At 39.3% G+C, this 26,445-nt stretch overlaps 1 protein-coding gene across 5 annotated transcripts in view; it reads left to right on the plus strand.

Annotated features, from left to right (window-relative positions):
* The first annotated feature begins 473 nt into the window (after positions 1-473).
* The window catches only part of grik1a (glutamate receptor, ionotropic, kainate 1a), a 43,081-nt gene continuing 17,109 nt past the window's right edge, over positions 474-26,445 (plus strand). For 2 of the 5 annotated variants that reach the window (XM_037749648.1, XM_037749649.1), the window contains exons 1-9: positions 474-911; positions 14,391-14,558; positions 16,083-16,340; positions 17,849-18,030; positions 19,503-19,556; positions 19,963-20,133; positions 20,485-20,628; positions 23,124-23,231; positions 23,491-23,535. In XM_037749648.1, coding sequence (XP_037605576.1) covers positions 830-911; positions 14,391-14,558; positions 16,083-16,340; positions 17,849-18,030; positions 19,503-19,556; positions 19,963-20,133; positions 20,485-20,628; positions 23,124-23,231; positions 23,491-23,535 — 1,212 coding nt within the window. In that variant the 5' untranslated portion in view covers positions 474-829. The remainder of the gene's footprint in view (positions 912-14,390; positions 14,559-16,082; positions 16,341-17,848; positions 18,031-19,502; positions 19,557-19,962; positions 20,134-20,484; positions 20,629-23,123; positions 23,232-23,490; positions 23,536-26,445) is intronic. The other 3 variants (XM_037749650.1, XM_037749651.1, XM_037749652.1) reach the window with 2 other exon arrangements.

The following is a 26,445-nucleotide window of genomic DNA, read 5'->3' on the forward strand; positions in this document are numbered from 1 at the left end:
ACCAAAGTAGTTTTGTTGCCTAAATCTAACCAAGTTGATCTTTTCCTAAACTTAACCGAGTCGATCTTTTCCTAAACCTAACCAAGTCGATCTTTTCCTAAACTTAACCAAGTCAATCTTTTCCTAAACATTACTATGTAGTTTTGTTGCCTAAACCTAACCAAGTCGATCTTTTCATTAACTTAACCGAGTCAATCTTTTCCTAAACTTAACTAAGTCATGGACTAAACTGACCGTCATCAACACTGATTGGACATCCACATAAAAGGTGGAGAGTCAGGTCACTCCATTCCCAACTGACCCTTTAGGCTTTCATTGACCACATTGAAAGGGAATCTATTAAGGATACAGTTTTGAGGGATTAAAATGAATGTAAAAAATTGTGACGACCAACTTCATACTCTCCTACTTGATCTTTTATTTTGAAAAGTCGTACCGGAAATCACCTACATGTCGGCTTGCTTGCCGTTGATCCGTGCGCTCTCACTCCCTCCGCTCCTGCCTCCTCGGAGGCGCACTAAGACTAGTGAGTAAAAGTGGACGTGTGGACGTACTCTGGGCTCCTGTTTATTTATTCTCCTCCAGTTTTTTGTTCAGAAAGATGATTCTTGGATTGATATTATATTTGAAAGTTGGATCCACGTGACTGAATGGTCATCATTCATGGTTTCTTTTGGTGCGACGGAGTGATGCAGAGTGGGAAGGATCGGATTGGGAATAAAACTTGGGTTGCGCGCTGGCATGGCACGTCAGGTGTTCCGGCGCTCGGATAGAGGCGCTTTCTTTCTGTCATGGTGTCAACACCCGCGGTGAGGTCGCCTGGAGCACTATGGAGGAAGGAAAAAGACTTTTCTTCTGTCTTATCTTCGCGGCGCAGCTCTGCCTGAGCTCAACACAAGTCCTCCGGATCGGTAAGAGCAACAGCTGTTTTACGCACCGTGTTGTTGGACCAAGAGTATACTGTAGCCATATGAGTTGTCCCATTTTCTGTTTGACATATGAACGTATCTGTCACTATACATCCTGTTCCACATCTGTCTGTGTCAAATACAGTTTTTGTGACCTTAAAGTTATTATAGATTTCTTTTTAGATTTTCTTTTTTAGTATCACTTCAGTGGTATTTTGTGCCTTGTATTCCATGAAAGTGATTATTATGGGATTTTTATCTGCTGTCAGTACAGAGGAAAAGGTTACCTGCATCAAAGGACAAAATACATTTTGACAGCTTCACTCCCAGCTGGTTAATTGGAGATAAATGTTAACACCTTGCAGCCCTTTATTGAGTCCACAAATTCAATTATGCAGAAAGCAAGCAAAAGGTCGGAAACAATAGTTAGAAATTAATGTGTGGAGGATCCCTCTGAGCTGATAAATTATACACTCACCTTTTATTAATTCATAATCTTGAAGTCTGATCATAATTTTGTCCAAAATGTCTTCAAAAAATGCCATTGAAAAGTGTTTCTTTATGGTGACTTTAATTCTGACTGAACTTTCTTTCAGCATACTTTGCCATCAGAGGGTTTGTTTGAAGCTCATGCAATATCTCTGAAAGTATCTCTTAAATCATTTAAATTTCAAGCTACATTATAGAAGATGTGCTTATTATTGCTACACACACTCATACACAGGCACACAAACAAGCTGAAAGTAATAGATTATTGATTCCTCCCTGTGTACTCCCTCTGGCCATCAGACACTCCTGTTGGGGCATTTTCATTCAAAATATGTTCCCCCTGCAGCTGATCTTCACAAACAGCTGAACCCTATCCATCACTGAGATGGATGTAATGCAGCCCACGAGGGCGATGTAATCATCCTCAGTCCTGCTGTCGTAGGCCGTGTAGTGGAGTTGAGAGAACTTCACCTAGACCTAATTAGACTGGAGGAGGCGGTTGAGCGCTGTGTTCATTATCCAAGCGTCTCTTTTTCAGGCTTTGAGTCGAACTGTAATATGTGGACGTAATAGACTGGATAAATTGAAAATTGGTGTCACTGCCACCTGTTCCTAACTTGGAGAGGTAAAGAGGAGGTTCACATGGTCCTGGATTGGATACCATACAGCAACACTGTATACAGAATATATTGAGATATAGTTCATAAAGCAAATCTATACAGATCTGTACAGATCTGTCGATTAAATCAACTAATCGATTGGTCGAGAAAATCATACGAGTGTTAGTCGACTAATAATTTCTTCGGCCGAGGAAAGCGTAAGTTGCGTATTCGGACCATCATCGCCTTCCAAACTGTTGAAATGTTACAAATCCTGCTCATATTTACACGTTAAATTCAGATTTAAGAAGAGCACAGAGAAACTTTCCCCCTTCTGCAGATGAATGTGAAACCAGTCCTCTATAGTATCAATCTCTGTATATCGTGTACATCATTCTGCACAGTGAAGCCCAGACATTCAAATGAAGCAAGAATAACTAAAACCCATTTTTGAGTGAAGGGGGACTTTAAAGAGCTTGCTAAAAGGACAAAAGGTCACATTGGATTACAGAGGATATTACACCAGCCAAATGTCTCACAACCTGTCAACCCGACAGATTTTTTAACATAAGCACATGACACATGATTTGAAAAGCTGCTGTTACTGTTGTGTTAATATATTCAGGTTGTTCTCATACACTGTTCGTAGCTATACCTACGAAAAGTAATGCAGTGCAATTAGTATATGTCCCACAAAGTCAATTTGTGTGTAATCCACATAATTGGAAGTGTAAAGAGCAAGAAATGCAGTGTGGGGAGGAGGTCGGGATGGATAGGTGGGTCCAAAAACACTGGACTTTAACCCAGGAAACCGCTCTTCGTACCACGTGTGAAACCAGAAGTCAACGTTGATTTATCTGTCACGTAACTTACATACTTAAGTTACTCCACTTACTGAGTTATTTTAACCCAAACCACAATCTTTTCCTAAACTTAACCAAGTGGATTTTTTTCCTATACCTAACCAAGTCAATCTTTTCCTAAACCTAACTAAGTAGTTTTGTTGCCTAAACCTAAGTCGATCTTTTCCTAAACTTAACCAAGTCGATCTTTTCCTAAACTTAACCAAGTTGATCTTTTCCTGAACTTAACCAAGTCAATCTTTTCCTAAACTTAACCAAGTTGATCTTTTCCTAAACTTAACCTGGTCGATCTTTTCCTAAACTTATCCAAGTCGTTTTGTTGCCTAAACCTCACCAAGTCGAACTTTTCCTAAACTTAATCAAGTCTATCTTTTTCTAAACTTAATCAAATCAATCTTTTCCTAAACTTAACCAAGTCAATTTTTTCCTAAACCTAAACTAAGTCGTTTTGTTGCCTAAAACTAACGAAGTCGTTTTGTTGCCTAAAACTAACAAAGTAGTTTTGTTGCCTTAACCTAAGTAGTTTCCTGTGAAGACGAAGTTTAAAAAGTTTAAAATGTTTAAAAATGTTAAAAATTTGGAATTAAGATATTATACGAACCGTTGTATCAGAATATGTTGATACATTAAACAAGCCATTAAGAATAACTTGCACACAAGGGACCATCTGATAATGTTTTTTTTAATTCGTTCTTTCGAGTAATTGCATAACATGAGCAGAATAAGCAAACAATGTTGACAAGGATCATCCAAAATGTGACCCAGATATGTATGAGTGAGACGTTTTAAAGTTAAAAAATAAACTTATGAATGCTCTTTGGTGAATAAACTATTCCATTGTGACACAGCTTCTGAATTCAAATGTAGCTTGGCATTATGTATTCCAATTTCTCGTCAATTATCAGTAGACATATTGAATATATCAATATTGATATTATCTGTAATAGGCGAAAAATCTTGTCTTTTTGGAAACTTGCACTTGCATGACAATTTTTTTTTATACCCATAATATAAGGATTCTATTATAGGCTGTATATCATGATAACGTGTTGATGCACGCTCGCTAATGTGTTGGATCTATCTTTAGTATTGGCAGCATTTGTTCGTTTTATCTGGTCCACAGTTGCACACGCAGAGGGTTTCTGATCTGGAGTTTAGCTTTGGGTCACACATTAATATTCAGGACCATTCAAGACCAATAAGTTCAGCTTTGATGGTTCAGCTCAACACAAGTCCCGAAATTCACACAGCTCTAAAAGACTTAAACCCATAGACACTATCAGTGTGTGCGTGCATGTGCATTCATGCATGTGTGCGTATTAGAGAGTGAGAGAAATCGCAGAAGTTTGGCTCCAGGTGTCGCTTTCTGTTAAATCGAAGTAAAATTGGAGCTGTAACCTGCATTTGTAAAAAGGGTGCCTGCTTAATTTTATTCATTAGTTCCTTTCTCTCCAACAACTGGCCATTAGGAAAACGAATGAATCTCTCCTCTCAGCCAAAATTGCCAGAGGTTTTGGAAAGTTGGCCTCACTTCTGTCGAAGATATACACACAGATATACTGTGGAGTTGGCTGCCTCAGTAGTGCGATCGTTCATCATGCTGGCAGAAACCCAGGACTTTCGCTTGTGAGAAAGGAGAGGGAGCTGTAGTTTGTCAAGGGATTGCATTGATATCACTGGTATCCATTTGTACGTATTGATCCTGAGGCTTTTCTTGTGACGCGCAGATTGAGTTCAGGATGGTGAGCGAGTCACGTATATGCCTCCTTTTCTTTGTCTGATTTAGTGGCACAAAACAAATGATTTTGGAACCTGAGAGAGACTCAACCTGAAAGGAAGCTGCGTTTCTTTTGCCAGCAACTGCATCATATTAGGGATGTTAATAATTTAACCGTTTAACCGACATTAAGCATTTTAACCGATTAACGCTATCGATTAAAACGGCTAAAAGAAATGTTAAAGGTCCCATATTATAAAAAAGTGAGATTTTCATGTTTTTTTATTATAAAGCAGGCTTAAGTCCTATATAAATAATGTGAAAGTATCGAAACACTCAATCCACAGGGAAATACACACAGCCCGTATTTAGAAACTCTGCATTTGAAACAAGCTGTCAGGATTTCTGCCCATTCGTGATGTCACGAATATACAATATTTAGACCCTTGACACAATTTTAAACGTAAACATTCTAAATGTGTCCCAGTTTATTCCTGGTTGCAGTGTATGTGAATGTCATCAGCTGACAGGAAGTACACATGGACCCAAGCTGTTGCCTAGCAACGCAATTCTGTTGCAATTCCGTGAAAATGCGCTAAAACGGAGCGTTTCAGACAGAGGGTAAATACAGGCATATTCAGGCTGACGGTATGAGGAAAATAAAGTTTTTTTTTTAACATTACAGCATGTAAACATGTTCTAGTAGAAACACAAAATACAAGTATGAACCTGAAAATGAGCATGATATGGGACCTTTAATAATTAATTAAAAAAGCTCAGAAAAAGTTGTCACTTTAAGGGGAAAAGCTGGTCCACCTTAAGACAGTCTGAGCTGTCGTTACAGATACAGGAAGTTGGCTCGGGTCTTGAGCTTGCTTGAGTGGAGCAAGTTGTAGCCACAAAATTAGCATCATATGCTGCTTTCGTGGTATAAAGTGCTAATAAATATTTTTTGCTGTAAAGGGTCAAATTCTTAAATAGAAAGCTGGTATAATTCTGTCAAAATGCTACACTTGAGGCTAATTATCTTATTGTATTTCTCTATGTATCTCCAGAACAAAAACATCATATTTTCTAGACTTTGTATAAAATGATTCTTGAACATCACTCTCACTTAGTAGTAGTAGTAGTGATGTAGGGCATGTTGACTTTCATATACTACTCCTAGTCTTTTTTTTTGGTGCCCTTGCAGTCATTTTCAATTTCTCTCTGCCTTTCTTTTTCTTTTTTTTGCCTCTGATGTGACACCCCTGATTGCATTTTGGCCTTGTTTGCCCATTTCTGCAGCCCCCCTTGATTTGTTGTCGGGAACAGAACGTTTCCCCTGTGTTTTCTCAGCCAGGGTGCAGTAGTGAACTGTCCATCATTCAGCTTGACACCTGAGACCCCTTTTTTTTCCTACCCTCCCAGATACATTTCCTCCTGCCTGTATAGCTAAAGTGCACGACAGTCCCTGTTTCCAGAGAGAGACGCAGATGGTAGTAGTTTTATGTCACTGTCAGCAAAAAGGAGAACTCTCCTGTCCAGCTCAGTGATCTTCCAGAGCTGTTAGAAAGATCCACATTTCTTCTGTCTCAGGCACTGAGAGGCAGTTTGATGTGTAACCGCCCTCCACTGAAATGTAGTGCTGAATAAAAGATGACTCAACTACAGGATGCTTTTTGGTGATCACCATTTTGAGGTCAAATAGATGGAGAAGAAATAGGGTTTTGGGGGGGAATATTTATACAGCATAGTATCAAAGATATTTTGCGTGGCAATAGAGTGCTGCAGTGATGACGTATCTTTGTAGGCCAGCCAGGAAGTTAGCATCGCCCTGGTTCCCTCCATAAAAAAACAATGGGATTTTTCCATTGAATTTTGGATTATTGCAGAAAATAAGCTCTATGGCAAACAAACCTTTAGGATACTTTCACGTTTTGTTTAGCAAGATAATCTTCACAAAAGAACACCACTTTTGAAGCATAAATGCACTCGCCAGAAGTAAAAAGCTAACTTTAGTTAGGCTATAAACTACATCTAACTCTAAACTACACCACGGTCGCATGAACGTGAGTACACAATGACGAGATGAAGTTTAGTAGTCTCATTTAGCCACTTTTTTAAGACACGTAAAAGCTTCAAAATTCACGAGCGGGATATTAACAGACGTATTTTGTAATGTAGAACAAAACTGTAAAATCTCTTCAGATTGTTTTAACCACAGACCTTATTTCAGGCGTCTAACTAACAACCCATCCAAAAAACCCATTGACTTCCAGACGAGGGAACCGGAAGTGCTAAAATGTTAACTCATTTCCGGGTTTAAAGACTCATTCCTGTAGCACTCATAATATATTGTATTGATGCACGGACGTCAAGTATCAATCTTTTATTAAATAAACTATTAATATTGCAAATACAGTATATAGACTCTAATACAGACAGTTCAGTTTGTCAGGTGCATGATGCAACATTTATATTTTTATGACAGTGTAGGTCAATCTGTCTGCTTGACAATCCCCTTTTGCTAAAATTTTGATTGAAGTGAGATGAAGGGACTGCATAATTGTTTTGTAAAAGTTGCATTGTTCAAAGTACATAGTAGTAACATTTGTTGTTATGACAGTGTTGGAAAGAGAAAATTGTGTGTTATTAGATAAAACAGATGTTGAAAAACTGCATAATTTGCAATTAAAAAAAAGAATAAATCGCAATAAATCACAATATATCTTATCACAATTTTTTGGCAACATTGGGCAAAAATTCCTTTATAATCTTTCAGCATATTGTAATTCAAAGACTTCAGCATATCCTCATGGCTCTGTTTTCAGGCTTTAAGAAATCTAGCACGTGACGGGAGACTTTGGCCAATCACAGGTCATTTCGGAGAGAGAGCGTTCCTATTGGCTGTGCTCCGACTGGTGGGCGGTGCTTGGTATTTCTTCAACTGTTCTCAGTATGGCTGCCGGGTCATAAACTTTCTAATTTTACAGCTAAACAGTACACTACAAGATGTTTCTGAAAACATTTGAGGTAAGAAATAGGCATTACAGTAACAGAATATTGATTCATATTTGATCAGCGCTGCCTAGCTTGACCGTTTGATCGGAGTTTGTGAGTGATTGACTTGATTGTCTTGATTATTTCCTTATTTTTTCCCATAAAACTTCTCTTTTTTGTTTAAAGTGTGAAAATCAGTGGAACATAGAATAATTGGGGATATAAAGCCTGCATGCTAAGTAAGGGACTAATGTACAGCGAGCCGGTCATTGTTGTGAAAGAATCCCCGACAGGGCGATGCTGCACCCGGACGCAAAGCGGAGGGATTCTTTCACAACAATGACCCGCTAGCTGTACATTATCCTGCTTATTACACGGCTTCTTAAGAAATCAATATTTTGAGACAAAAAACGGTCCGCCAAAGTCCGACATCAGAGCTGCGCCCATAGCAACGGTCTGTTATACATAGCAACGGTTTGTTATAGAGAAATTACAGACCGCAGAACGCTGTGATTGACCAATCAGAATCGAGTATTTTGACACAGCCGTGTAATAATGTACCTAAATGGCTCTTAATCATCCACTTTTGTAGTGAATACTGTATGTTCTGTTTTATATGTTTTTAATGTCTGCGTGTTTCTTGTTAGAAACACCCCATTGCTCTCTTGTAAAAAAAAAATTCTAATTTCAGTGAGACTCCTGGATAAATAAAGTTTAAATAAAAAAAAATAAAAAAATCCATTTTCAATCAGTAATGTGTAAATCTAGCATTTTTTAGAACTGTGGCAGTCTGATAGTTTTAATGATGAAAAAGCAATGTGAGACAACAACGTCTTGTATCCAGATTGCGGAAGGATTTTAAAATGTCAGAGTAATCTCTATGCAGATAGCAGGTTAGCACAAGTTGTTATCTGCCAGTCAAAAAGCAATTAAAAGATGACAAATAGAGAATTTTCTGGTGGTTAACAAAACACAAATCTGTGACACCCTGGGTTCATCTCTTGACTGCGCACATGTTTTTTTCTTCTCCATCTCTTTTGAACCTTCTAATGAAAAATAAATGTCATAAATTGTTGTTAAATAACACAAATCTTACACAAACATTAATCACCACTGAGGCTAATGGAAAAAAAAAGAAAAAGATTTTATGTTTATTTCAGTCATCCTCAATTTGGCCATAACGAGCCGTCCTGTGTTTTAGCAGCCATAGTGCATCCTGAGTGTGCTTATATTTTATGCTGACAAAATCTACCTGCAAACCCCAAACGCATGTTAAAAGGCATTTACTGAGTCCTGTGGGTCCTCTGAAACTTTTAGCGCCCATTTATGCTGTCTGATAAGCCAGATGGATGCGTGTTCCTGAGGCGAATTATTCCTCATTATTTTGGGAGCTGACTGAATGCTTTTAGTGCTCCGAGGTACATTAATTAATTTGTTTTGAAAAAAAAAAAACACCTTGTTTTTTTCTTTTTTTTTTAAATGGCATTTTTTTGACGGCAGCAGTCACAACCCTCAGTAGAGTTCAAGCTGCTCCGAAAGAAGGGATGACGCATAACTAATGTAAAACATAATTATTTGTAATTAAATGGTGAAGTGACAGATGGATGGGGTGAGATTCTCCACACACACACACACATACACACACACACACACACATAGACAGAAACAAACATCTTTATCTCCCCGGTGAGTTGTTGAAGAGATTGATCAGGTCTGCGTGACAGGTTGGCACAAAGCTCAGATTTGTTCTTCAGTTTTTTGTTTTATGTTTTCCTCCCACCGCAGCAGGCAGATAAATCTCTCATCCATCCGTCGTACTGTACCACATTTTCACACTTTTATGGAACCTTTTTCTTCCAGTTGCAGCTATGTACTTACTTGGTAATCACAATAATTACAGAAGAAATTACATTTTTATGCTAATGGGCCTAATGGTTCTTGGTTATAATTGCTAATTGTCTGCCTTTGCATTTACAAGGACTTATTTGTGACATCTTTTGAGTGCCTGTATCAGTGGTTGTTGAATTAATTGTCCACCTGTTGTGACTGCCCAATGATTCAGGATGCCTCTCCCCTGGACCTTTATTGCTGCCTGTTTGTGGAAATGAGAAACTGGAATGTTCTTCAGAGGACCAGTTACAATTCAAACCCTAAAGTACTTCACAGTGTCACTGCAGAGGCTGGGTTCATAAAACCAGTGCAGATCCACTGAATAAATTGCAGTCTTTGCACTGGATCTGTTGACTGTTCTGTGTTGCACTTTTCATTTGGGCTGAGTATCAAACATCAATACTTTGTTGGGTTCCGAAAACCAAAAGCCGATATGGTTGAAGAATATCTTCATGTAATTATTGAGACCTTAGTCTTCCTGTGTTAAAGAGGACCTATTACGCTTATGTCCAGGTTGTACTAGAACATGTTTACATGCTTTAATGTGAAAAAAAACACTCTATTTTTCACATACCGGCTTTGCTGCAAAAAAAAATATTTACACAATGAGATTTTTGATAAATAATCATCAGTAATGTGGATATAATGACCAAGTGTAAAAGACAAATAATAGAACAGCTAGAACAGTCTGGTAAGTTCAGAAAAATACATCAATTACATCACTTCAGTGTATTGCAGCCTTTAAAACCAGGAAAAGGCAACAATTATACCATATCACTGTTATAATTAGTCAACCGAACCAAACTCTTCGGACTCCCCTCCAGCTCCGCTTTAACTAGCTTAGTTTGAGGGCGGGACAAACTAGCCGCTTGACAAGTATTATGCAAATATGTTACTTGGTGACATCACTACGTTACGGAAGAAAAGGCAGGACTTCAAGCGAGGTGTTTCAGGCATTTCAGGAGCAGTGTTTCTGTGAAGGGGAGTAACTCCCTTTGGTGTGGACTTCTGGCTTTGTAACTTCGCATATTTTTTTACTAGCGCTGTCCCGGATGCCATTCTTTTGGGCTTTGAAGCTTCCATGAGTAATATTCGAAGATATTCGAAGATTCACGGCCCGGGAGGCTGACATGTTCTTCTGCCTGTCTGTCTCCATCTCCCCCGTTTCAGTGTCGCTGCTGCTCTACTGTGCATACACGTACCTCTACACACAACAAACCGCAATATCCGTCTGAGAATAACTAATAATAATTAATGCTGAATATAAATAATGTGGGATTATTCCTTATTTCATGGTCTATATTGAGATATGTACTTTATTATTACATACTTGTATGAACAAAAAACGAAGCATTTGAATACTGATATGGAGGTCGATTACCATGGCAATGGTCAAAGCTTCAAAGCTTCGAAGCATTATTAAAAATACTAACACACTAAAGGAAAGGGAAAAAGCATAAAGAGCAAAAACATAATAGGTCCCCTTTAAATAACAAACTAAATGTTTTACAGTTCCTCAAAGTAAGGTATTGTTTTTGTATTGATGCCAAAAGTCAGGCATCATATCAGCATTATTGTCCAAAAAAATAAGATACCAGCCCTACATCTCAGCTGTGGTGTACTATAATTGTTTGGATGTGCAGAAGTCTAACACCCACTGACAGTTATCCAAAAAGCTCAATCTGTGCTTGGCTTGAACTGAGCAACATCCTCAAGGAATATGGAAATGCCTCATACATGCACAACAACCATTACACAACACTACAATGCACTATATTGTGAGCTATGTTATTATGAGCCGCTAGAACCAGAACTCAAGTAAATTAATTTAATGGTACTGTCAACTGCTTTAGTGTGTCTGAGCAAACCAAACAATCACAACAAGCTTTTACTCTTCTTCTGTATACTGTTGTCTCTGTTCTGACACATTTCAGAGAGTAAAACTGTAGTTTTATGAAAGTACAAGCTGGTGAAGTCATTATCTTTTGCTCACTATAACGCATCAGCAGCAGAGGAAAGACAGGAAGCATTGTTTGAACTAAACAAATAGTACAACAAATAGACCAAATGGTTTTTGATTCAGTAAGAGCAAACATCGGCAGAATCAGCAAGGAAGCAAAAATTTGCTGTTTCAGGAAAACTACCCTGAAAGATGTAACTACAAGACTGACAATTACTTGTCCAATGATTTTTTTCTTTCTGGTCCCTGTCTTGACTGATGTGACATGACTCGTCTTTCAAAAGCCCATTTTGAACTTCCACGAGAAGCTCTTAAAGCCTTTTTATTTCCTGCTCTTTCACACTGCAGCAGCAATTAAGCTACTTCCATTTCATCTTGCCTTTGAGTCCACACTTCACTTCTTCTGCACCCGGATGACAGGATGTTGATGAGGAGTTTCGGGGCAATTTCAGAAGTCTGTCTGAGCAGTATTGTTTCTTTAAAGCCCGCTGACAGCTGGTCCATGCAGCGAGTTATGTGTGGCCTTGGGTCCCCCGGATACTAAAAGTCACAACAGTGGAAGAGCAGGACTTTCTAACCCACTTGAGAAGCAAAGTGTTAAGAACATTCCTTATGCCTCGCAGAAAAAATTATGATTGTTCATCTTTGAGCACTTAATATTCATCTTCACTTGCATGCTTCTGTGGGAATTCCAATTTAATTCTCTGCTCGTAGAATATTGAAGCTGGAGGCATTCAAACTACAAATATTATCTTTTATTGTGGACATAACGTATTTTTGGATTTGTTTATGGCTGGGAGATTAGGTTTGCATAAAAATTACTATTTGAAATGACCCTCCATTAAATCAGACTGCATTTGGTGTAATTGTAGATTGTGCAGACTGTATGCTGCCTTGTAAAAAATGTGAATTTTGCACACCTTGTCTGGCTTACTGTAGACTTATACATCTGTTTTTGTGTATCCTTTCCATGTCTGGCTTCTGCGAATTGGATGAAAACTATGTTTCAACTACTACTTTCTAACAGCGCACCCTTTATAAAGGGTTTATAAGCTGTAACTGTCTTTTTTAATGTTCAACAACACTTTCTTTGATAACTTTTGGTTCGCCAGCTTGTGAAAAATCCCTTTGAATGGTTAGTTTGACCACTGGTCCTCTGGAAAGACTTTTAATATCATATTATCAACATTTACAACTGCAAACTTGATGATTAAAAACCTTTTCAATGACTTATTAACATTTTGAACTACAGACGTGATGTCTTAAAAAAAGTCAGAAATCCATCAGCGTTTATTAATGGACTGCCACTATATATAACCACATTAAATACAAAGGATATACACTATGCAATGGGATTTTTTACAACCTGGGAAACCAAAATGTGTTCCTTCCTATTAATGACTTATAACGGATAATAAAATCTATAAAGCATAAATTCATAACCATTAATAAAGGCATTAGTTACTACTTATAAACCTTTTAAAAAGGGTGCTTTACTAGAAAGTGGTTCCTATATTATCAAATAAATTAACTCAACAGGTCACTGAGGTTCCTCTGTTGGTGATTTCCTGTATTTGATCAAATAAGAGCAAATTCATCAGTACAAGTTGTTTTTGTGTGCCCTGTTTTGAACCTGCCTTGATTTAAAAATAACTTGTTGATTGGAATCAGACGTCCAATAATTGGGGACATGATTACCAAATTCCACAAATGAAGACAGTTTCCATGTTACAAACATTCATGCAGTAGCTCTCAGAAATGTTTAAAAACGCTCTTTATTTCTGGTATCCATCTGCCTTTTAACACACATTGTTTTACTCTATTTAACTTCTATTTGTTCCTGTGTTCCTTATCTACTGAAACATCACACTTTTATGTCCCACTCATTCAACTGTCATATAGGGATTTCACTATTGTGTGAAATTTTTCCAGCGGTTAAAAAAAAACTTGTGACAACACCATTGTTACCAATTACACCGAACACAAGAAAAGATGACGCGCAATCCAAAGGCAAAGCGCTTATTTTGATCTTTAACGTTGGACGGCTGTGTGTCTGGCCCCTCCGGTCGAGCTTTCGCTCGCTATGCATTGTGACCGCTCCGTCCTCTGCAAGCTGATTGATCATAAACGCTTATGGTTCCCTTATAGCATTGGATTTAAATCCAAATTATTGCTGAATAGATGCTCTTTCGCTTTGACACCAAATCCTCCGCCATCATTTTGTCGGTCAACTCTCTCTCGTCCTGTGTGAGTGAAATCTGACTCCTGCTACTCTCTACTGACGCTTTCGCTTTCAGTTTGTAGCGTCTGTCTTCCAACTATGTATTGTATGTATCATACTGTCATCATTCACTCATTCATATGTAACTTCAATTGAAAAAAATGTTTGTTGCATGAACTCTCATCCATATTACCTGCTGGTTATGGGTCCAAACTGCCTAACAGGAAGTGAGAGCTTCCAATGGGCTTTATTTATATAAGGGGGGGAGACTGCAACATTTTGAGAAGAGTACAATTGGGGGTTTTTCATTGTTTCAAAAAATAGTCTTTTTAAGTACTATATTGTTGGTATTTCTATGTTAGGACAGTTAGAATAATGATTTAGAAATTGTAAAATTTGTTGTTTTTTACTTAGAAATATTATTTTATTGGCTTGATTGATTATGGGCTATGGGTTTGTCTGTAGGAGGAGCTTCTTGTTCAAAAGTTAGGGGGTAGAGGTTTCTCAGAGCTGGTTCTTTTTTGTTGACTTGTGAATCTCCCTATGTTCTTTAGAAAAGTTCTATAAGTTTTTTGTTTTTGTTTCGTCTTGCTTTGTCACGTTTGTGTGGTGGGTTGTGAAAGGCTTTCATTTAACCAAAGGTAGAAGGCAGAATTTCTCAACCCACAGAGGAGCAACGAATCCATCAATTTAATCTCTGTTATCCAAGAGACCGTTGCACTGACAGTGTCTCTGTCTTTGTCCTCCATCTCTGTGTGCAGGTGGTATTTTTGAGACCAGGGAGAGCGAGTTAGTGAGTATGGATGAGCTGGCGTTCAAGTTTGCTGTAAATAACATAAACCGCAACAAGACCCTGATGCCCAACACCACGCTCACCTACGACATTCAGAGGATCAACCTCTTCGACGGCTTTGAGGCTTCCAGGAGAGGTAGGAAATGGTTATGAGACGCTGTGTTAAGCTTTAGAGCTTATCTGTTATTGCTGTTAGTGATGACAAATGTGAACTCACAGAGTAGTAAAGGGATGCTTTGGTTTAATGGTTATTTTACTATTTTCCCTTCTTATCCAGAGTGGGACAAATTCATTTTTTTGCCATTTTAGTGTCTCTGCATGCAGTTTGTAGGTATGTGGAATCAATAAGATTAGCATTGCTAATAGCTTATCTTAAATGCTGGATATAGGGGATCAATAGCATCTCTCAAAGTGAAATACGCCTTTTAAGTTCTCCAAACATGAGCCCCGTTTCCATCGCAGGAACCTTTTGAAGAAGTTATTGCGTTTTGACCTCAGGTACCAGGGTCTAAATTACGTTCCGGGATATTTTCCGGAGCTTTTTTACCCCCCAAAAAGGCCCAGGTCGGGGGGGTAGTACTTTCTGAAAGTACCGCAACTTTCGGGGTGGAGTTTGCAGGGATGACCATCGCTGATTGGTAAAGCACACACAGTGCCGCTGCTTCAACGGCTTCAACACATATACTACCTCACTCATAAACAAGGAACTACTCTAGTATCGATTTAGGACCATTTTAGGACGAGGGGAGAACATGTTTCTTTGTCTGAGAACATTGAAAGTAGAGGCTAAGCTCTGTTGTCGGCTTCCCGATGCAGTTAAAAACAAACGGAGAGAAAAAGAGAGAGAGATCGCAAAGGTGAGCGGTAATGTTAGAGTAGACAGGCTGTGAATGACAGAAATAATAGTTATTTTCCGATGTTTCACGGCATTAACGTTCTAAAGCACAAATAAATAACCCTCAAACACTCTACCGATGATTTACTGTGGAGACAGACACTCTTAGTTTCATTTTCCTGAGCTGCTTTTCATTCATTACATCCAACATGCATCAGTAAATACTGTGCAGCAGTAAATATCATCGCAGTGAGATAAAAACCTAATGTCTTCTTTAGATGAAACAGGCGGGCACACTGAACTACAGGCTGCAGAGTGTGTTTACCGCTGTGACCACCAGCAGCCCTCATCCCATGTCGTTTTGTTTTCTCATACGTCAGCGGACTAATTTGCCTAATCTTCATTGTTCTTTAGACTGCTATGGAAACGCAGACAACAGTGGGCTGAAGGAAACTTTTTAGTTCCTTGAAAAGAAGTTCCAGGGACTAAAAATCCTGGAACTTTTGGTGGAAAACCCGGCTATGGATGGATTTGTGTATTTATTTCGTTTCTAATTCCATAAACAAAATATGAAACCCTAACCATTGGAAAACGTGAATTAGAGCGACTGCTGATCACATGGACTGAGTTGTCTCACTTTGGGTAAGAAGGAAATAAAGGCTAGTTCAGTTCCCTTTAAAAACCCATGCTATTGTAAATTATACAAATAGCTTCTTACTTGTTTCCATAGAAAGTGAACCTGGTTTGCGATGGACTTTGGTTGAGAAACAATCTCAATAACTTGTAACAACAACCATGTGACTTTGTGTTGTTTTCTACCACCAGTGTGTGACCAGCTCGCTCTCGGGGTGGTCGCAGTGTTCGGTCCTTCTCACAGCTCCTCCGTCAGCGCTGTTCAGTCCATCTGCAACGCTCTGGAGGTCCCTCACATTCAGACCCGCTGGAAACACCCGTCAGTGGACAACAAAGACACCTTCTTCATCAACCTGTATCCCGAGTACACCGCCATCGCCAGGGCCATCCTGGACGTGGTCACTTTCTTCAAATGGCGGAAGCTGACGGTGGTTTATGAGGACAGCACGGGTAGGGCCCATCGTTTTTATCTGTCGGATTGTAACTTTCAAAAATGATTCACGGATATACTTCAAGAAATCATTATATTCTGCCATGCATGAAAAAGGATGTAATGGAAGGTGAAGGCACCTGATTTAGTCAGCCTTTTATATGGAAATGAAAGGGAATTTGCAGAAGCAAAGTATCAGCAGAATGGAGTTGGGTGATATAAATCTGACAAAATGATTTTGACCAAATGTATTAAACTCTTTTTGCTTTCAGAAAATATTACATACAAGAGATTTGATGATGAATCAGGTAGATTCAGAGCTCATTTCACTCGGATATAACTGAACAATTCAGCTCAGAAATCTGTCGCTTCTTTTGTAATATTGTCTTTAAAGCTAGGAAAACAGAATAGCAACTTAATCACAAATCTAGGACTGTCCTCGACCAAAGAAATTCTTTGTCGACTAATTGATTAGTTGATTCAACTGAGAGATCATATAAAACTGAGTTTCTCCACAAAGAATCACACAAAAGCACCACTTTAAATCTTGTGTTTACCAGAGATGTGCTCAAAAGTCTCTTGGAAATAAGTCATTCAGCATGAAAAAAGCATAAAAAATTACTAACCGACTAAAGAAATCTTAGTCAACTAAGACCAAAACAACCGATTAGTCGACTAGTCGATAATAACTGACTGAAGACTGCATTTTGCTAATGATTTTATTTCTCACTGCATTACTGGATATCAGCTATAACATTGTGTGACATTTGAAGTGAAGAATGGAGAGGGAGAAGAGGTCAAAAGCACTGGCTTGTGTTTTCTGGACCTAACACTATATTCATATGTCAAGGTTATAATTACTCACAAAATGCAATTCCACCGTCTACCGCGGTCACCCTCCTCGTGCTGGCTATAGTGAACTCAATCTGTGACAGGGCACCAGTGCCTCATATCAAACAGCTGCCAGTACTGCTGCCCTCTGCCTTCACGCTACAGAGAGCCAAACCACAACACCAATGGCCTCAAATCCAGCGGTGTCTAATATAGAGTCAGTCCCTGCCCACGACCCCGAGAATATGAACTGCCGCTGTTGAAATGTCATAGTTTATAGATTTTTTTTTTTTTTACCTTTTATTTTCGATCAGAAATTCATTTTCCTGAAATGTCACGCGGACACACATCTGCGTAATTACACTCTGCTGTTCACACACACACACACACACACACGATACAGGAATGTGGGGTGTGTGCACAGGCTATAGAACACAGGTGTGTGTTTGCCTTTGAAGTGTTTGAAAAGAAAGAAGAAGGATCTGAGAAGAAGATACAAGATGTTAAGCAATACGTTCGGCAACAGGGTGATACAGTGAAAAGGGATCACATCCCTCAATTGAAGGATAGGGGTCCAAGTTCCCATGACAACATGCAAGTGTCCTTGACCCTGACCTATGACCTTCCTGCAGTGGAGTAGGGAAAACAAATGTTTAAGAGGGGGATAAATGAAACGTCTATTTGCTGTTTTTTGTAGGTCTGATGCGGATGCAGGAGTTGATCAAGGCTCCGGCAAAGTACAACCTGAAGATCAAGATCCGCCAGCTGACCCCGGGCAACCAAGACGCCCGACCGCTGCTTAAAGAACTAAAGAAAGACAAGGAGTTTTTTATTCTCTTTGACTGCTCCTATCGCATGGCTGCGGAGCTCCTCAAGCAGGTTTGTATAAATGTCTTTACATTAGTTTGTTCTACAGATTTTACGACACATTTATGTGTCCTTTGTGGGCAACATCTTATTACCTTGTTTACTAAGGCGTTCATTTGAATGATTATATCCATTAAAGGATATGATAATGAAAAGGATGAAATAGCACTTCCCTTATCATAGTCAGAATTTTAAATGGTCTAACACTTATTTCCCCCTCAAATGGATTTGTTACTATTTAGCCAATTTAACACAGATGGAGAAGTTTGCTAGCTGATGATTTATGAAATTAACAGACATGCTGACAGACATATTTGTGTGTGCATCTGTTCCAACATGCCTGATGGACCGAACAGTGAAAAATCTTGTATCCAGTTCTGTTGTCCTAATACTTAGCACATATTTCTACATTTCAAATCTTTGTTCATGTTGTTTTTATCTATATTGCCAATTATTAACAATTTCAGAGAACAAAAGTGAGGTACTTATCTATAGTCCGTGCATTACCTACAGTAGATGATGGTAGGTGCTCCCCCAGTTTGGAGAAACCGACAGGAGTACCGGCATGGAACCAAAGGGATGTACCACTGTGGATGTGGCCCACAGCAAAACATATTTTAGCCGCCTAAAATAAAGGCTCACCTAAACAAATCAGTATCAGTTTAAGTGTATGCTATATTTAGAATATTGTCACTGCTTTACCTTGCCATCAGACAGTCATTTCTGATAGGAACTGAAGCTGTTGTATCCATCTGAGCCCTCGCCAAAGCCACCAGACTCCATTGAAAATAACCTGTAATTTGACCTTGCAGAAGATGGGGGTTGCATGGTCTGCCGCTGCTTCGAAAGGTTAGTTTGTTTGTGCTATTGTGTGACTTTGGTGAATCTGAACTAACCAAAGTCACACGATAACACAAACAAACTAACCAATCGAGGCAGCACTAGACCAGCAACCCCTGTCTTCTACAAGGTAAATTTACTGTTTTTTTCAATGGCATCTGGTTGCTTTGACGAGAGCATAGATAACAGCTTCAGCTACCCATCAGAAACATAGACTGTATAGCTGTCTCACAGCAAGGTAAACCGGTGAAAATATTCTAAATAAAGCGTACAAACTGATACATACAGTAGCTGTACATTGCAGTCCTGTCTGTTTCTCCAAACTGGGGGCCTGTCGACCGTCATCTACTGTAGGTAATACACTAAGTACCTCATACAAAGGTGTAGTGAAATTCATGAACATTTTTTTTTCTTATTTATGTCTAATGCCACCCTGTTTTGAATGTCATAAAATCAATTAAACCTAAACAAATAAATTAGTAACATATTTAATGCACCAAGCAAAAGAGAAATGACCAGCCAAATTACTTTTTTATTGAAGATGTGACACTAGTCAGTTGCAGCACTGGAGAACTCATATTTGAAATAAGCATCATGGCCTGGCGTTTTCTTTTATTACTTTATGTCTTCTTGTCACTTTTCAGCTGTCATCAATGGGAATGATGACCGAGTACTACCATTTCTTCTTCACGACTTTGGTGAGTTAGGAAACTGTACTAATAAAGTTGTTTTATGGCAGACAAAGTAAAACCAAGCTCATCTTTTGTGTGGTAATTTGGCCTTGAACTGGCTTTGAAAATTCACTGGGAATGTTTATTTTATTTATTTAACCGTTATTCTTCCAGGATAGTCCCATTTAGATTTAAAATCTCATTTCCGAAGGAGTCCTTGCCAAGACAGCAGCATAAAAGTTTCACACATAAAAGCACAAATAACAGACTTTAACATAAAACTAAAAAATGTTGCTGCGGCTCACCAATTCCCAGTAAAAGGCTGACAAGGTTACACCCTGAACTAGAGCTTAAGTCTATCCTTTTGCTCTCCATCGCACACACATAAACACAACACATCCTTCTTTCCCTCTGGCTCCTCTCTCCCTTGCAGGATTTGTTTGCCTTGGATTTGGAGCCGTACCGCTACAGCGGGGTCAACATGACGGGCTTCAGACTGCTGAATGTTGATGACCCGTGGGTAGCCGCCACCATGGACAAGTGGGCCATGGAAAGACAGCAGGGTCCCAAACAAGAGAGTGGCCTGATGGACGGAATCATGACTGTAAGCTCCATACTCTTGTTTTCAGGACACTAACAATACAATCAGCTGCTCTGCTGAAAGCCAATGATGCACATTTGTATGCTGCGTGCACATTTGCAAACACCTGCTAACCTGTAACTCTTTGCAGGAGTTGTCTTTCAGCATGATAAAAATGTTAGAGCTGTAATCCTTAGTTATATTTATTCCTGTTTACTTCTCTAATTTGTCTGGAGTAAATTTTCATCTTCAAGTCATGCTCTCTCGTTTTCTTTTACTGTAATTCAGCTTTTCAGATATTTAGTTGTGTACTTCACATGGGCTTTTAAGTGCAGCGTGAGAAAACACATCTTCCTCTCTCTGCCTCCTCCGCAGACAGACGCAGCCTTGATGTATGATGCAGTGTTCATGGTTGCCGTTGCGTCGCAGCGAGCCACTCAGATGACCGTCAGCTCCCTGCAGTGTCACCGCCACAAACCCTGGCGCTTTGGACCGCGCTTCATGAACCTCTTCAAAGAGGTCGGTGTCAGATAAGGCCTCGGATCACAGAGACCTAGAAAACCTGTTACATCAGCAGCATGACTTAAGAAACCCCTGTTGCTTTTTAGCTTGACCGCCATGCATTTTAAATGTGTTTCAGTGTTTTGAAAGGGCTTGGTGAGCACAAGATCCTTCAAATTTCCCACGTAATGCCTCTGTTGCAAGCATGAAACGCACCAAAAGTGGATGTCAGATCATTTTATGTGATACGATCCTTCATAGGTCCCTTCTGATAGGCCATGCTTTGCTTCTCAAAGTACACAACATGAAAATATACGGTATTTATGTACTTAAAAGTTGAAAGCGTGTGGTTTGGCCTGACTGTCAGGCTGGATGCCTACAGACAGAAATGAGGCCTTTGATGCGTGAGTGTTTTCATCTCTCTTAAGATAAATCTTAAATCCAGCAGAGGGCCGTTGCCCGCTATTCTCATTCAATCCCCTCACTCATATTTTCCTCTTCATGCCTCCCATCCTCCTCTCTCTCTCTCTCTCTCTCTCTCTTTGCATCTCAGTGTCTCTCTCCTCATCAGCTTTTCGTTTTGTTTGCCACTGCCCATCCTTTGAAGCATCTGTCCTCCCGTGCTATTCATCACTAGATAAGAGCTTTTTTTATTGCAAGAACCAGTAATGTGTCTCACACAGCACTCAATTAAAAACCATTTCTGACAAGAGAGTGCAGAATATGAGGCCACAGCTTTCATTTCAATGGTTTGAAATTAAATCCTGGGCACCATAACCTGTGTGTTTTCTCTCTCCCTTCTGGCTATTGTAGTGCACAATAGTGCAGCGTATTTCTGTGGACAAAATTAACAGAACTCTGTTTGAAATGTGTGGACACGCTTTTGTTATTCAGTGCACATCATTTCATGATAGAAAAGAGGGTAATATCATGGATTTTAAATGTTGACTTCTTGTTGACACGTTCATGTCTACAACTGCACAAAAAGTTGTTTCTCAGATTCAGTTCATGTGTTTTTGCGGCTCATTTTTAAAGTCTTTTTTCATTGATATTTCTTATTTAACCTTATAATGTCTTTACTGCAAGACATATTTCTTCACTAAGAAAATGAAGCAGGAAGACATCAATTTCCTGTCATGAGGAACTCTGCTTACTCCTAGCTGTCTAAAATGTGTGAGCGGCACAGAGAAAAGATCTGTTAAAGGTGCAGTGTGTAGGATCTGGCAGTAGAACTACGGTGGCCGACGTGAAAACGTAAATGTCCCTCTCTAGAGCCAGTTGTTGTAACAGTAGAGTGCTTAGAGTGTGTGTGTGTGTGTGTACGTGGGAAGAGAGTGGCAAAGCAAAAGAGAGAGAGAGCGGCGGTAACAGGAACAAGTAACGTTATCGATTCTGACCCAAGCAGGAAAAGTCTGTGCTTGGTTTGTATGTTTTGGGCTACTATAGAAACTATAGAAACATGGCAAACATCCCTATGTAGATATAAACGAAAAACACAACGATTCATATTTTCAGGTGATTATACACTCAAGAAAACATACATATAATATTATATTCCATTTATGCCAATAGAGCCCCATAATTGTTAAACACTGTTCTTTTAATGTCTCAATTTCCATATAGGAAATAAAACCTGATAGCCTTTGTGCTACGTCCATAACTGTGTAATACCCTCAATTTTAGCATTTTAACAAATTATTTTTGTTCAGGTTCAAAACTATCTTGTTCCAAAGGGGAAAGCTGCTTTACAGCAATATATATACATTTAAATTCAAACTCAACGTGAATTTAGATAAATTGGCAGTGGCTTGGTGTAACATGGCACTACTCATGTTTTAAGTACATGTTCAGGTGTACCTCACTTGCTCTCTCTCTCAGTATTTAGCAAAAGAAGAAAATAATCAGTTTTTGATTCACATACTGTATGTCTAAGGTATAAGAATTCATCCAAAATTAGCCAATATATGCAGCATACAATAACTAAAAAATAAAAATATGGGTTACATGAAACAATAATGTTAAATCAAGTTGTACAGGATATGAAATCACGTGCTTGAAATGAACAGGTCTACAGACAGACAGGCACATTTAGAGAAGTCATTCAGGTGTGTATGCACAGATGTAGATGACTTGTAATGTACAGCTGTGACTGTCCACAGGGAAAAACTAGTAATTACTATGTACAAGATGCATGCGTGCTAACATGCATACCAGCTCAATTTGAATATCCCTGTTGATAGTATGAATATGCATCTAAATGTAGTTATTATTGCTATCATGAACATAAACCTTCATGCATATTGAGATTGTACTACAGAAACAACCTGTAGATGTCTTCCAGCCTCCACCTGATGTCTTCCAGCCATCTGTCAGCACTGACTTCATCTCTCTGCCTCCATCCCTTTCACTTTTCCTCCTGGGAGCCTGCTGCAGAGCTTCAATAGGGCGCCGCACTCAGACGGCATTTGAGACTATCTCCCACTTCTCTCTCCCTCTGCGTCTTTTCTCTGTAGGCACAGTGGGACGGACTGACAGGGCACATTGTTCTTAATAAGACAGATGGCCTGAGGAGAGACTTTGATTTGGACATCATCAGCCTCAAAGAGGACGGCACCTCCAGGGTGAGCACAGGGGCCTGAAACAGCCAATTACACCACTCTCATGCCGCTTCCACCCTGGCTGATTCATTCCATTAAGGCGTGTGTGAGTGTGTATGTATGAAAGAGAGAGAGAGGTGCTGTAGAGATTTTGTTTCGCATAATCCATCCGAACATTTATTATTTGGTTTAGATTTGTCCGGTCATGAATATTAATACCGCTGCAACAACTGATTATTTCTTTACACACTGTCTGTGCTTCACGTTGTCACATTTTCTAAAGGGTGTTGTGGAGGCCGGAAGTCGCCTCACGAAGAGGTGGATCAAGGTTTGTGCCACTGCCATGTTCGGTCCAAGCCATTGTTGTCCGCCTCCCGGTTTCTCCCCTCTTTACTCACTCTGTATGCCACACACCTCCCTGCTCCTTGCCTTGTCAACCTTGTTTCTCTTCACTGATTTTGTGTACAGCAATGCCATGTATTTGACATTTCAGTTTTCCCCGTGTTTGGGTCCAGGCATTGCTCTGACACTTGTCAAAACTATATCAGCAGTGGTAGAAAAAAAATATGATATCCCTTTGTTTATGTAGACATAACAATACCTCTATAAAAAAGTAAGAAGTCCTCCAATTTCACTTGATGCAATGTCATTCCACAGCTGGTGGCTGTGAGTAATAAGATAGAAACAAGGGAATTCATCCTACCGTTCCAGTTTTTGCAGAGACTTGTCAGTCCACTACTTGTAATGTGCTTCACTAATAGACTGCGTTCACACTAGTATTTAATTGCAGCCAAGAGGGATCCAGTTAGCGGAGGAGAAGACAGCTTAAGTCGAGGATTGAGATTTGCTGCAAGAGGAGCAGATCCCTTTGTTGGCCTTCGAACTGACACATGAACCAGTGCACAGTTTAAATGCTCACTACAGTGTGATTTTTAACAATCCTTGTTTTTAATAAATCATTCGATGTCAAATTAAATTAAATCTAAGGCTGTCCTCGACCAAAGAAATTCTTAGTTGACTAACACTCATACGAATTTGCCGACTAATCTATTAGTTGATTTAATCGACAGATCTGGGAGTTTCTCCACAAAAGAATCACACAAAAGCACCACTTTAAATTTTGGAAATAAGTAATTCAGCATGAAAAAAAGCATAAAAAAATGACTAATCAACTAAAGAAATCATAGGGTGCTTTCACAAACCAACATTTAGTCTGTTTTAATCAAACTCTGGTGCGGTTCGTTTGTGCAGTTGTGAACGCAGTAATCGTACTCCAAAACAACCACCTCTTTCCAAGCGAGCCAAAGGAGATGGACACAGGTACAGTAAATGGCAGGTTAACATGAGTGTGGGAGGACTGACCTGGACTTCTGCAGAAGTCCGATGTTTGCTTAACACCTGGGCCCAAGAAAACATACAGAATATGCTAAATAAAGTCCACAAAAATAGTGGTGTTATAAAGTAAACTTGAGGAGAATGGATTCATGCGCACAGTAGATTAGTGCCGAGTCAAAGTGAAAACAAAGAGAAAGTCCACAATTCCCTGCACAGGAGTGGCAGCACACTAGACCAAAAAGATAAATTTGCTCAGCGAATTATTTTTTTATTTGGTCCACTTTAATTCGTGCACCATGAAACCGAACCAGATTAAATAGAAAACGAACCAAAAGTATCAATTTCACTCTGTTTTGGACTAGCCAAAGTGACTATGGCTTGTAAAAGTGCCCTTAGTCGACTAAGACCAAAACGACTGATTAGTCGACTCATCGACGAAGAGGGGCAGCCCTAGTTAAATCTATCATTAGCTTTGTTCTTAACTTCTTCTTAATTTAGTCTTACAAAATATACTGTTAATACTAAAGTGCAATTTAAATATTCTTTACTGTACTACCTCTGTTTATCACCTTGAAGTATTTGAGTGAAAGAAGGGATGATGAATTAATTCATCCCCTCCATCTCATAGTTTACTGTCAGAAGTTGGCAAAGTTCTTCCTCTCCGTCTGTCTCGGTTGTCAGACAGGTATGCAGGCAGGCAGCAGCTGTCAAGGTGCAGAAGCAGTGATTTATACCGTAATTTTAATTCCATTCAGTACTTTTAGCCCTCAGAAGCCTCCCCTCAGAGGAAATACCACAACATGGTAAGCACATCGCATAAAACGCTTGACTTTATGGTCATGAAATATGAATTATCAGTCCGTTGCAGTCGTGTTAGTTCTTGGGCACTGGAGTGTAAAATACACTCTGAAGAGGATGATGGGACTAAACAAAGTGAGTCTCTGAGGAAATAAAGTATTTTCTCTTAAAGTTTTCTGGAAATAAGCTTTCTTGGCGTGGCTTAGTATGTCTCTGGCTCTGTGGTAACGGTTTTCCAGTCTGATTTGGTTCTGGATGGAGATGAGCTTTAGGATTCATAGATAACATTTTACTTCCAGCGTATGAGAGAGAATTCCTGTCAGTTTTTATAACACACTTTGTTGTTGGGAGCTGCTCTGGTACGCATGATAAATTTGCAAGGCTATACACAGTAAATCCTCGACTTAGGGGTTTAAAAAGATGATGACTGTATGCCGTGCAGTCGTCCTAGGCTATATTTTAACATTGATTTCATTGGCTTGGTCACATTACTTTATTACTTAAACTTCAAACTGACTAATCATGCAGCTGATTATTTCATAGAGGATGATATTTACCAAAATAACGCAGTTCTACAACAAACAACACAAGCTGGATTGTGTGAAACGGCACAATCTGAGACCAAACATATTGTTCTCCCTCTCTCCATTTATCTTTGAGATTGAGGACAATACAATTAATTAAATCCAACCCCATTCACTGTGTTCCTCATCTGCGGTGTGTCCAGAGATAAGGCAGATTTATGGACTCCCGCACAGAGTAGACCCCTTGCGAAAGTGCCACAGTGGAGATATAGAGTGCTTTTAGCAAGGTTATAAGTGAGCGCACTTTCTGTCTGTCTCACTGAGTGAACAGAATAAGATAAAACGTAATGGGGAGTGAAAAGCGTGTTATCTTTTCCAATAGGTAATCCCACATAGCCCCTTTTGTGCAAAATAAATTGTGAAAAGTAAGACTGTACCGTCTGTAGTGCTCAGTTTAATAAGAGGTACTGATGCGTTCACTACTACTCATCCTCTTATACAGCGAATGCCATTGTTTCTGACTAAAAGTACCCAAAATCATTACTTTTTGCTCGAAGACTGAATAGCACAAGGAGGTAAGC

This window comes from Sebastes umbrosus, chromosome 17 (assembly GCF_015220745.1).
Source record: "Sebastes umbrosus isolate fSebUmb1 chromosome 17, fSebUmb1.pri, whole genome shotgun sequence".
NCBI classification, from domain to species: Eukaryota; Metazoa; Chordata; class Actinopteri; order Perciformes; family Sebastidae; genus Sebastes; species Sebastes umbrosus.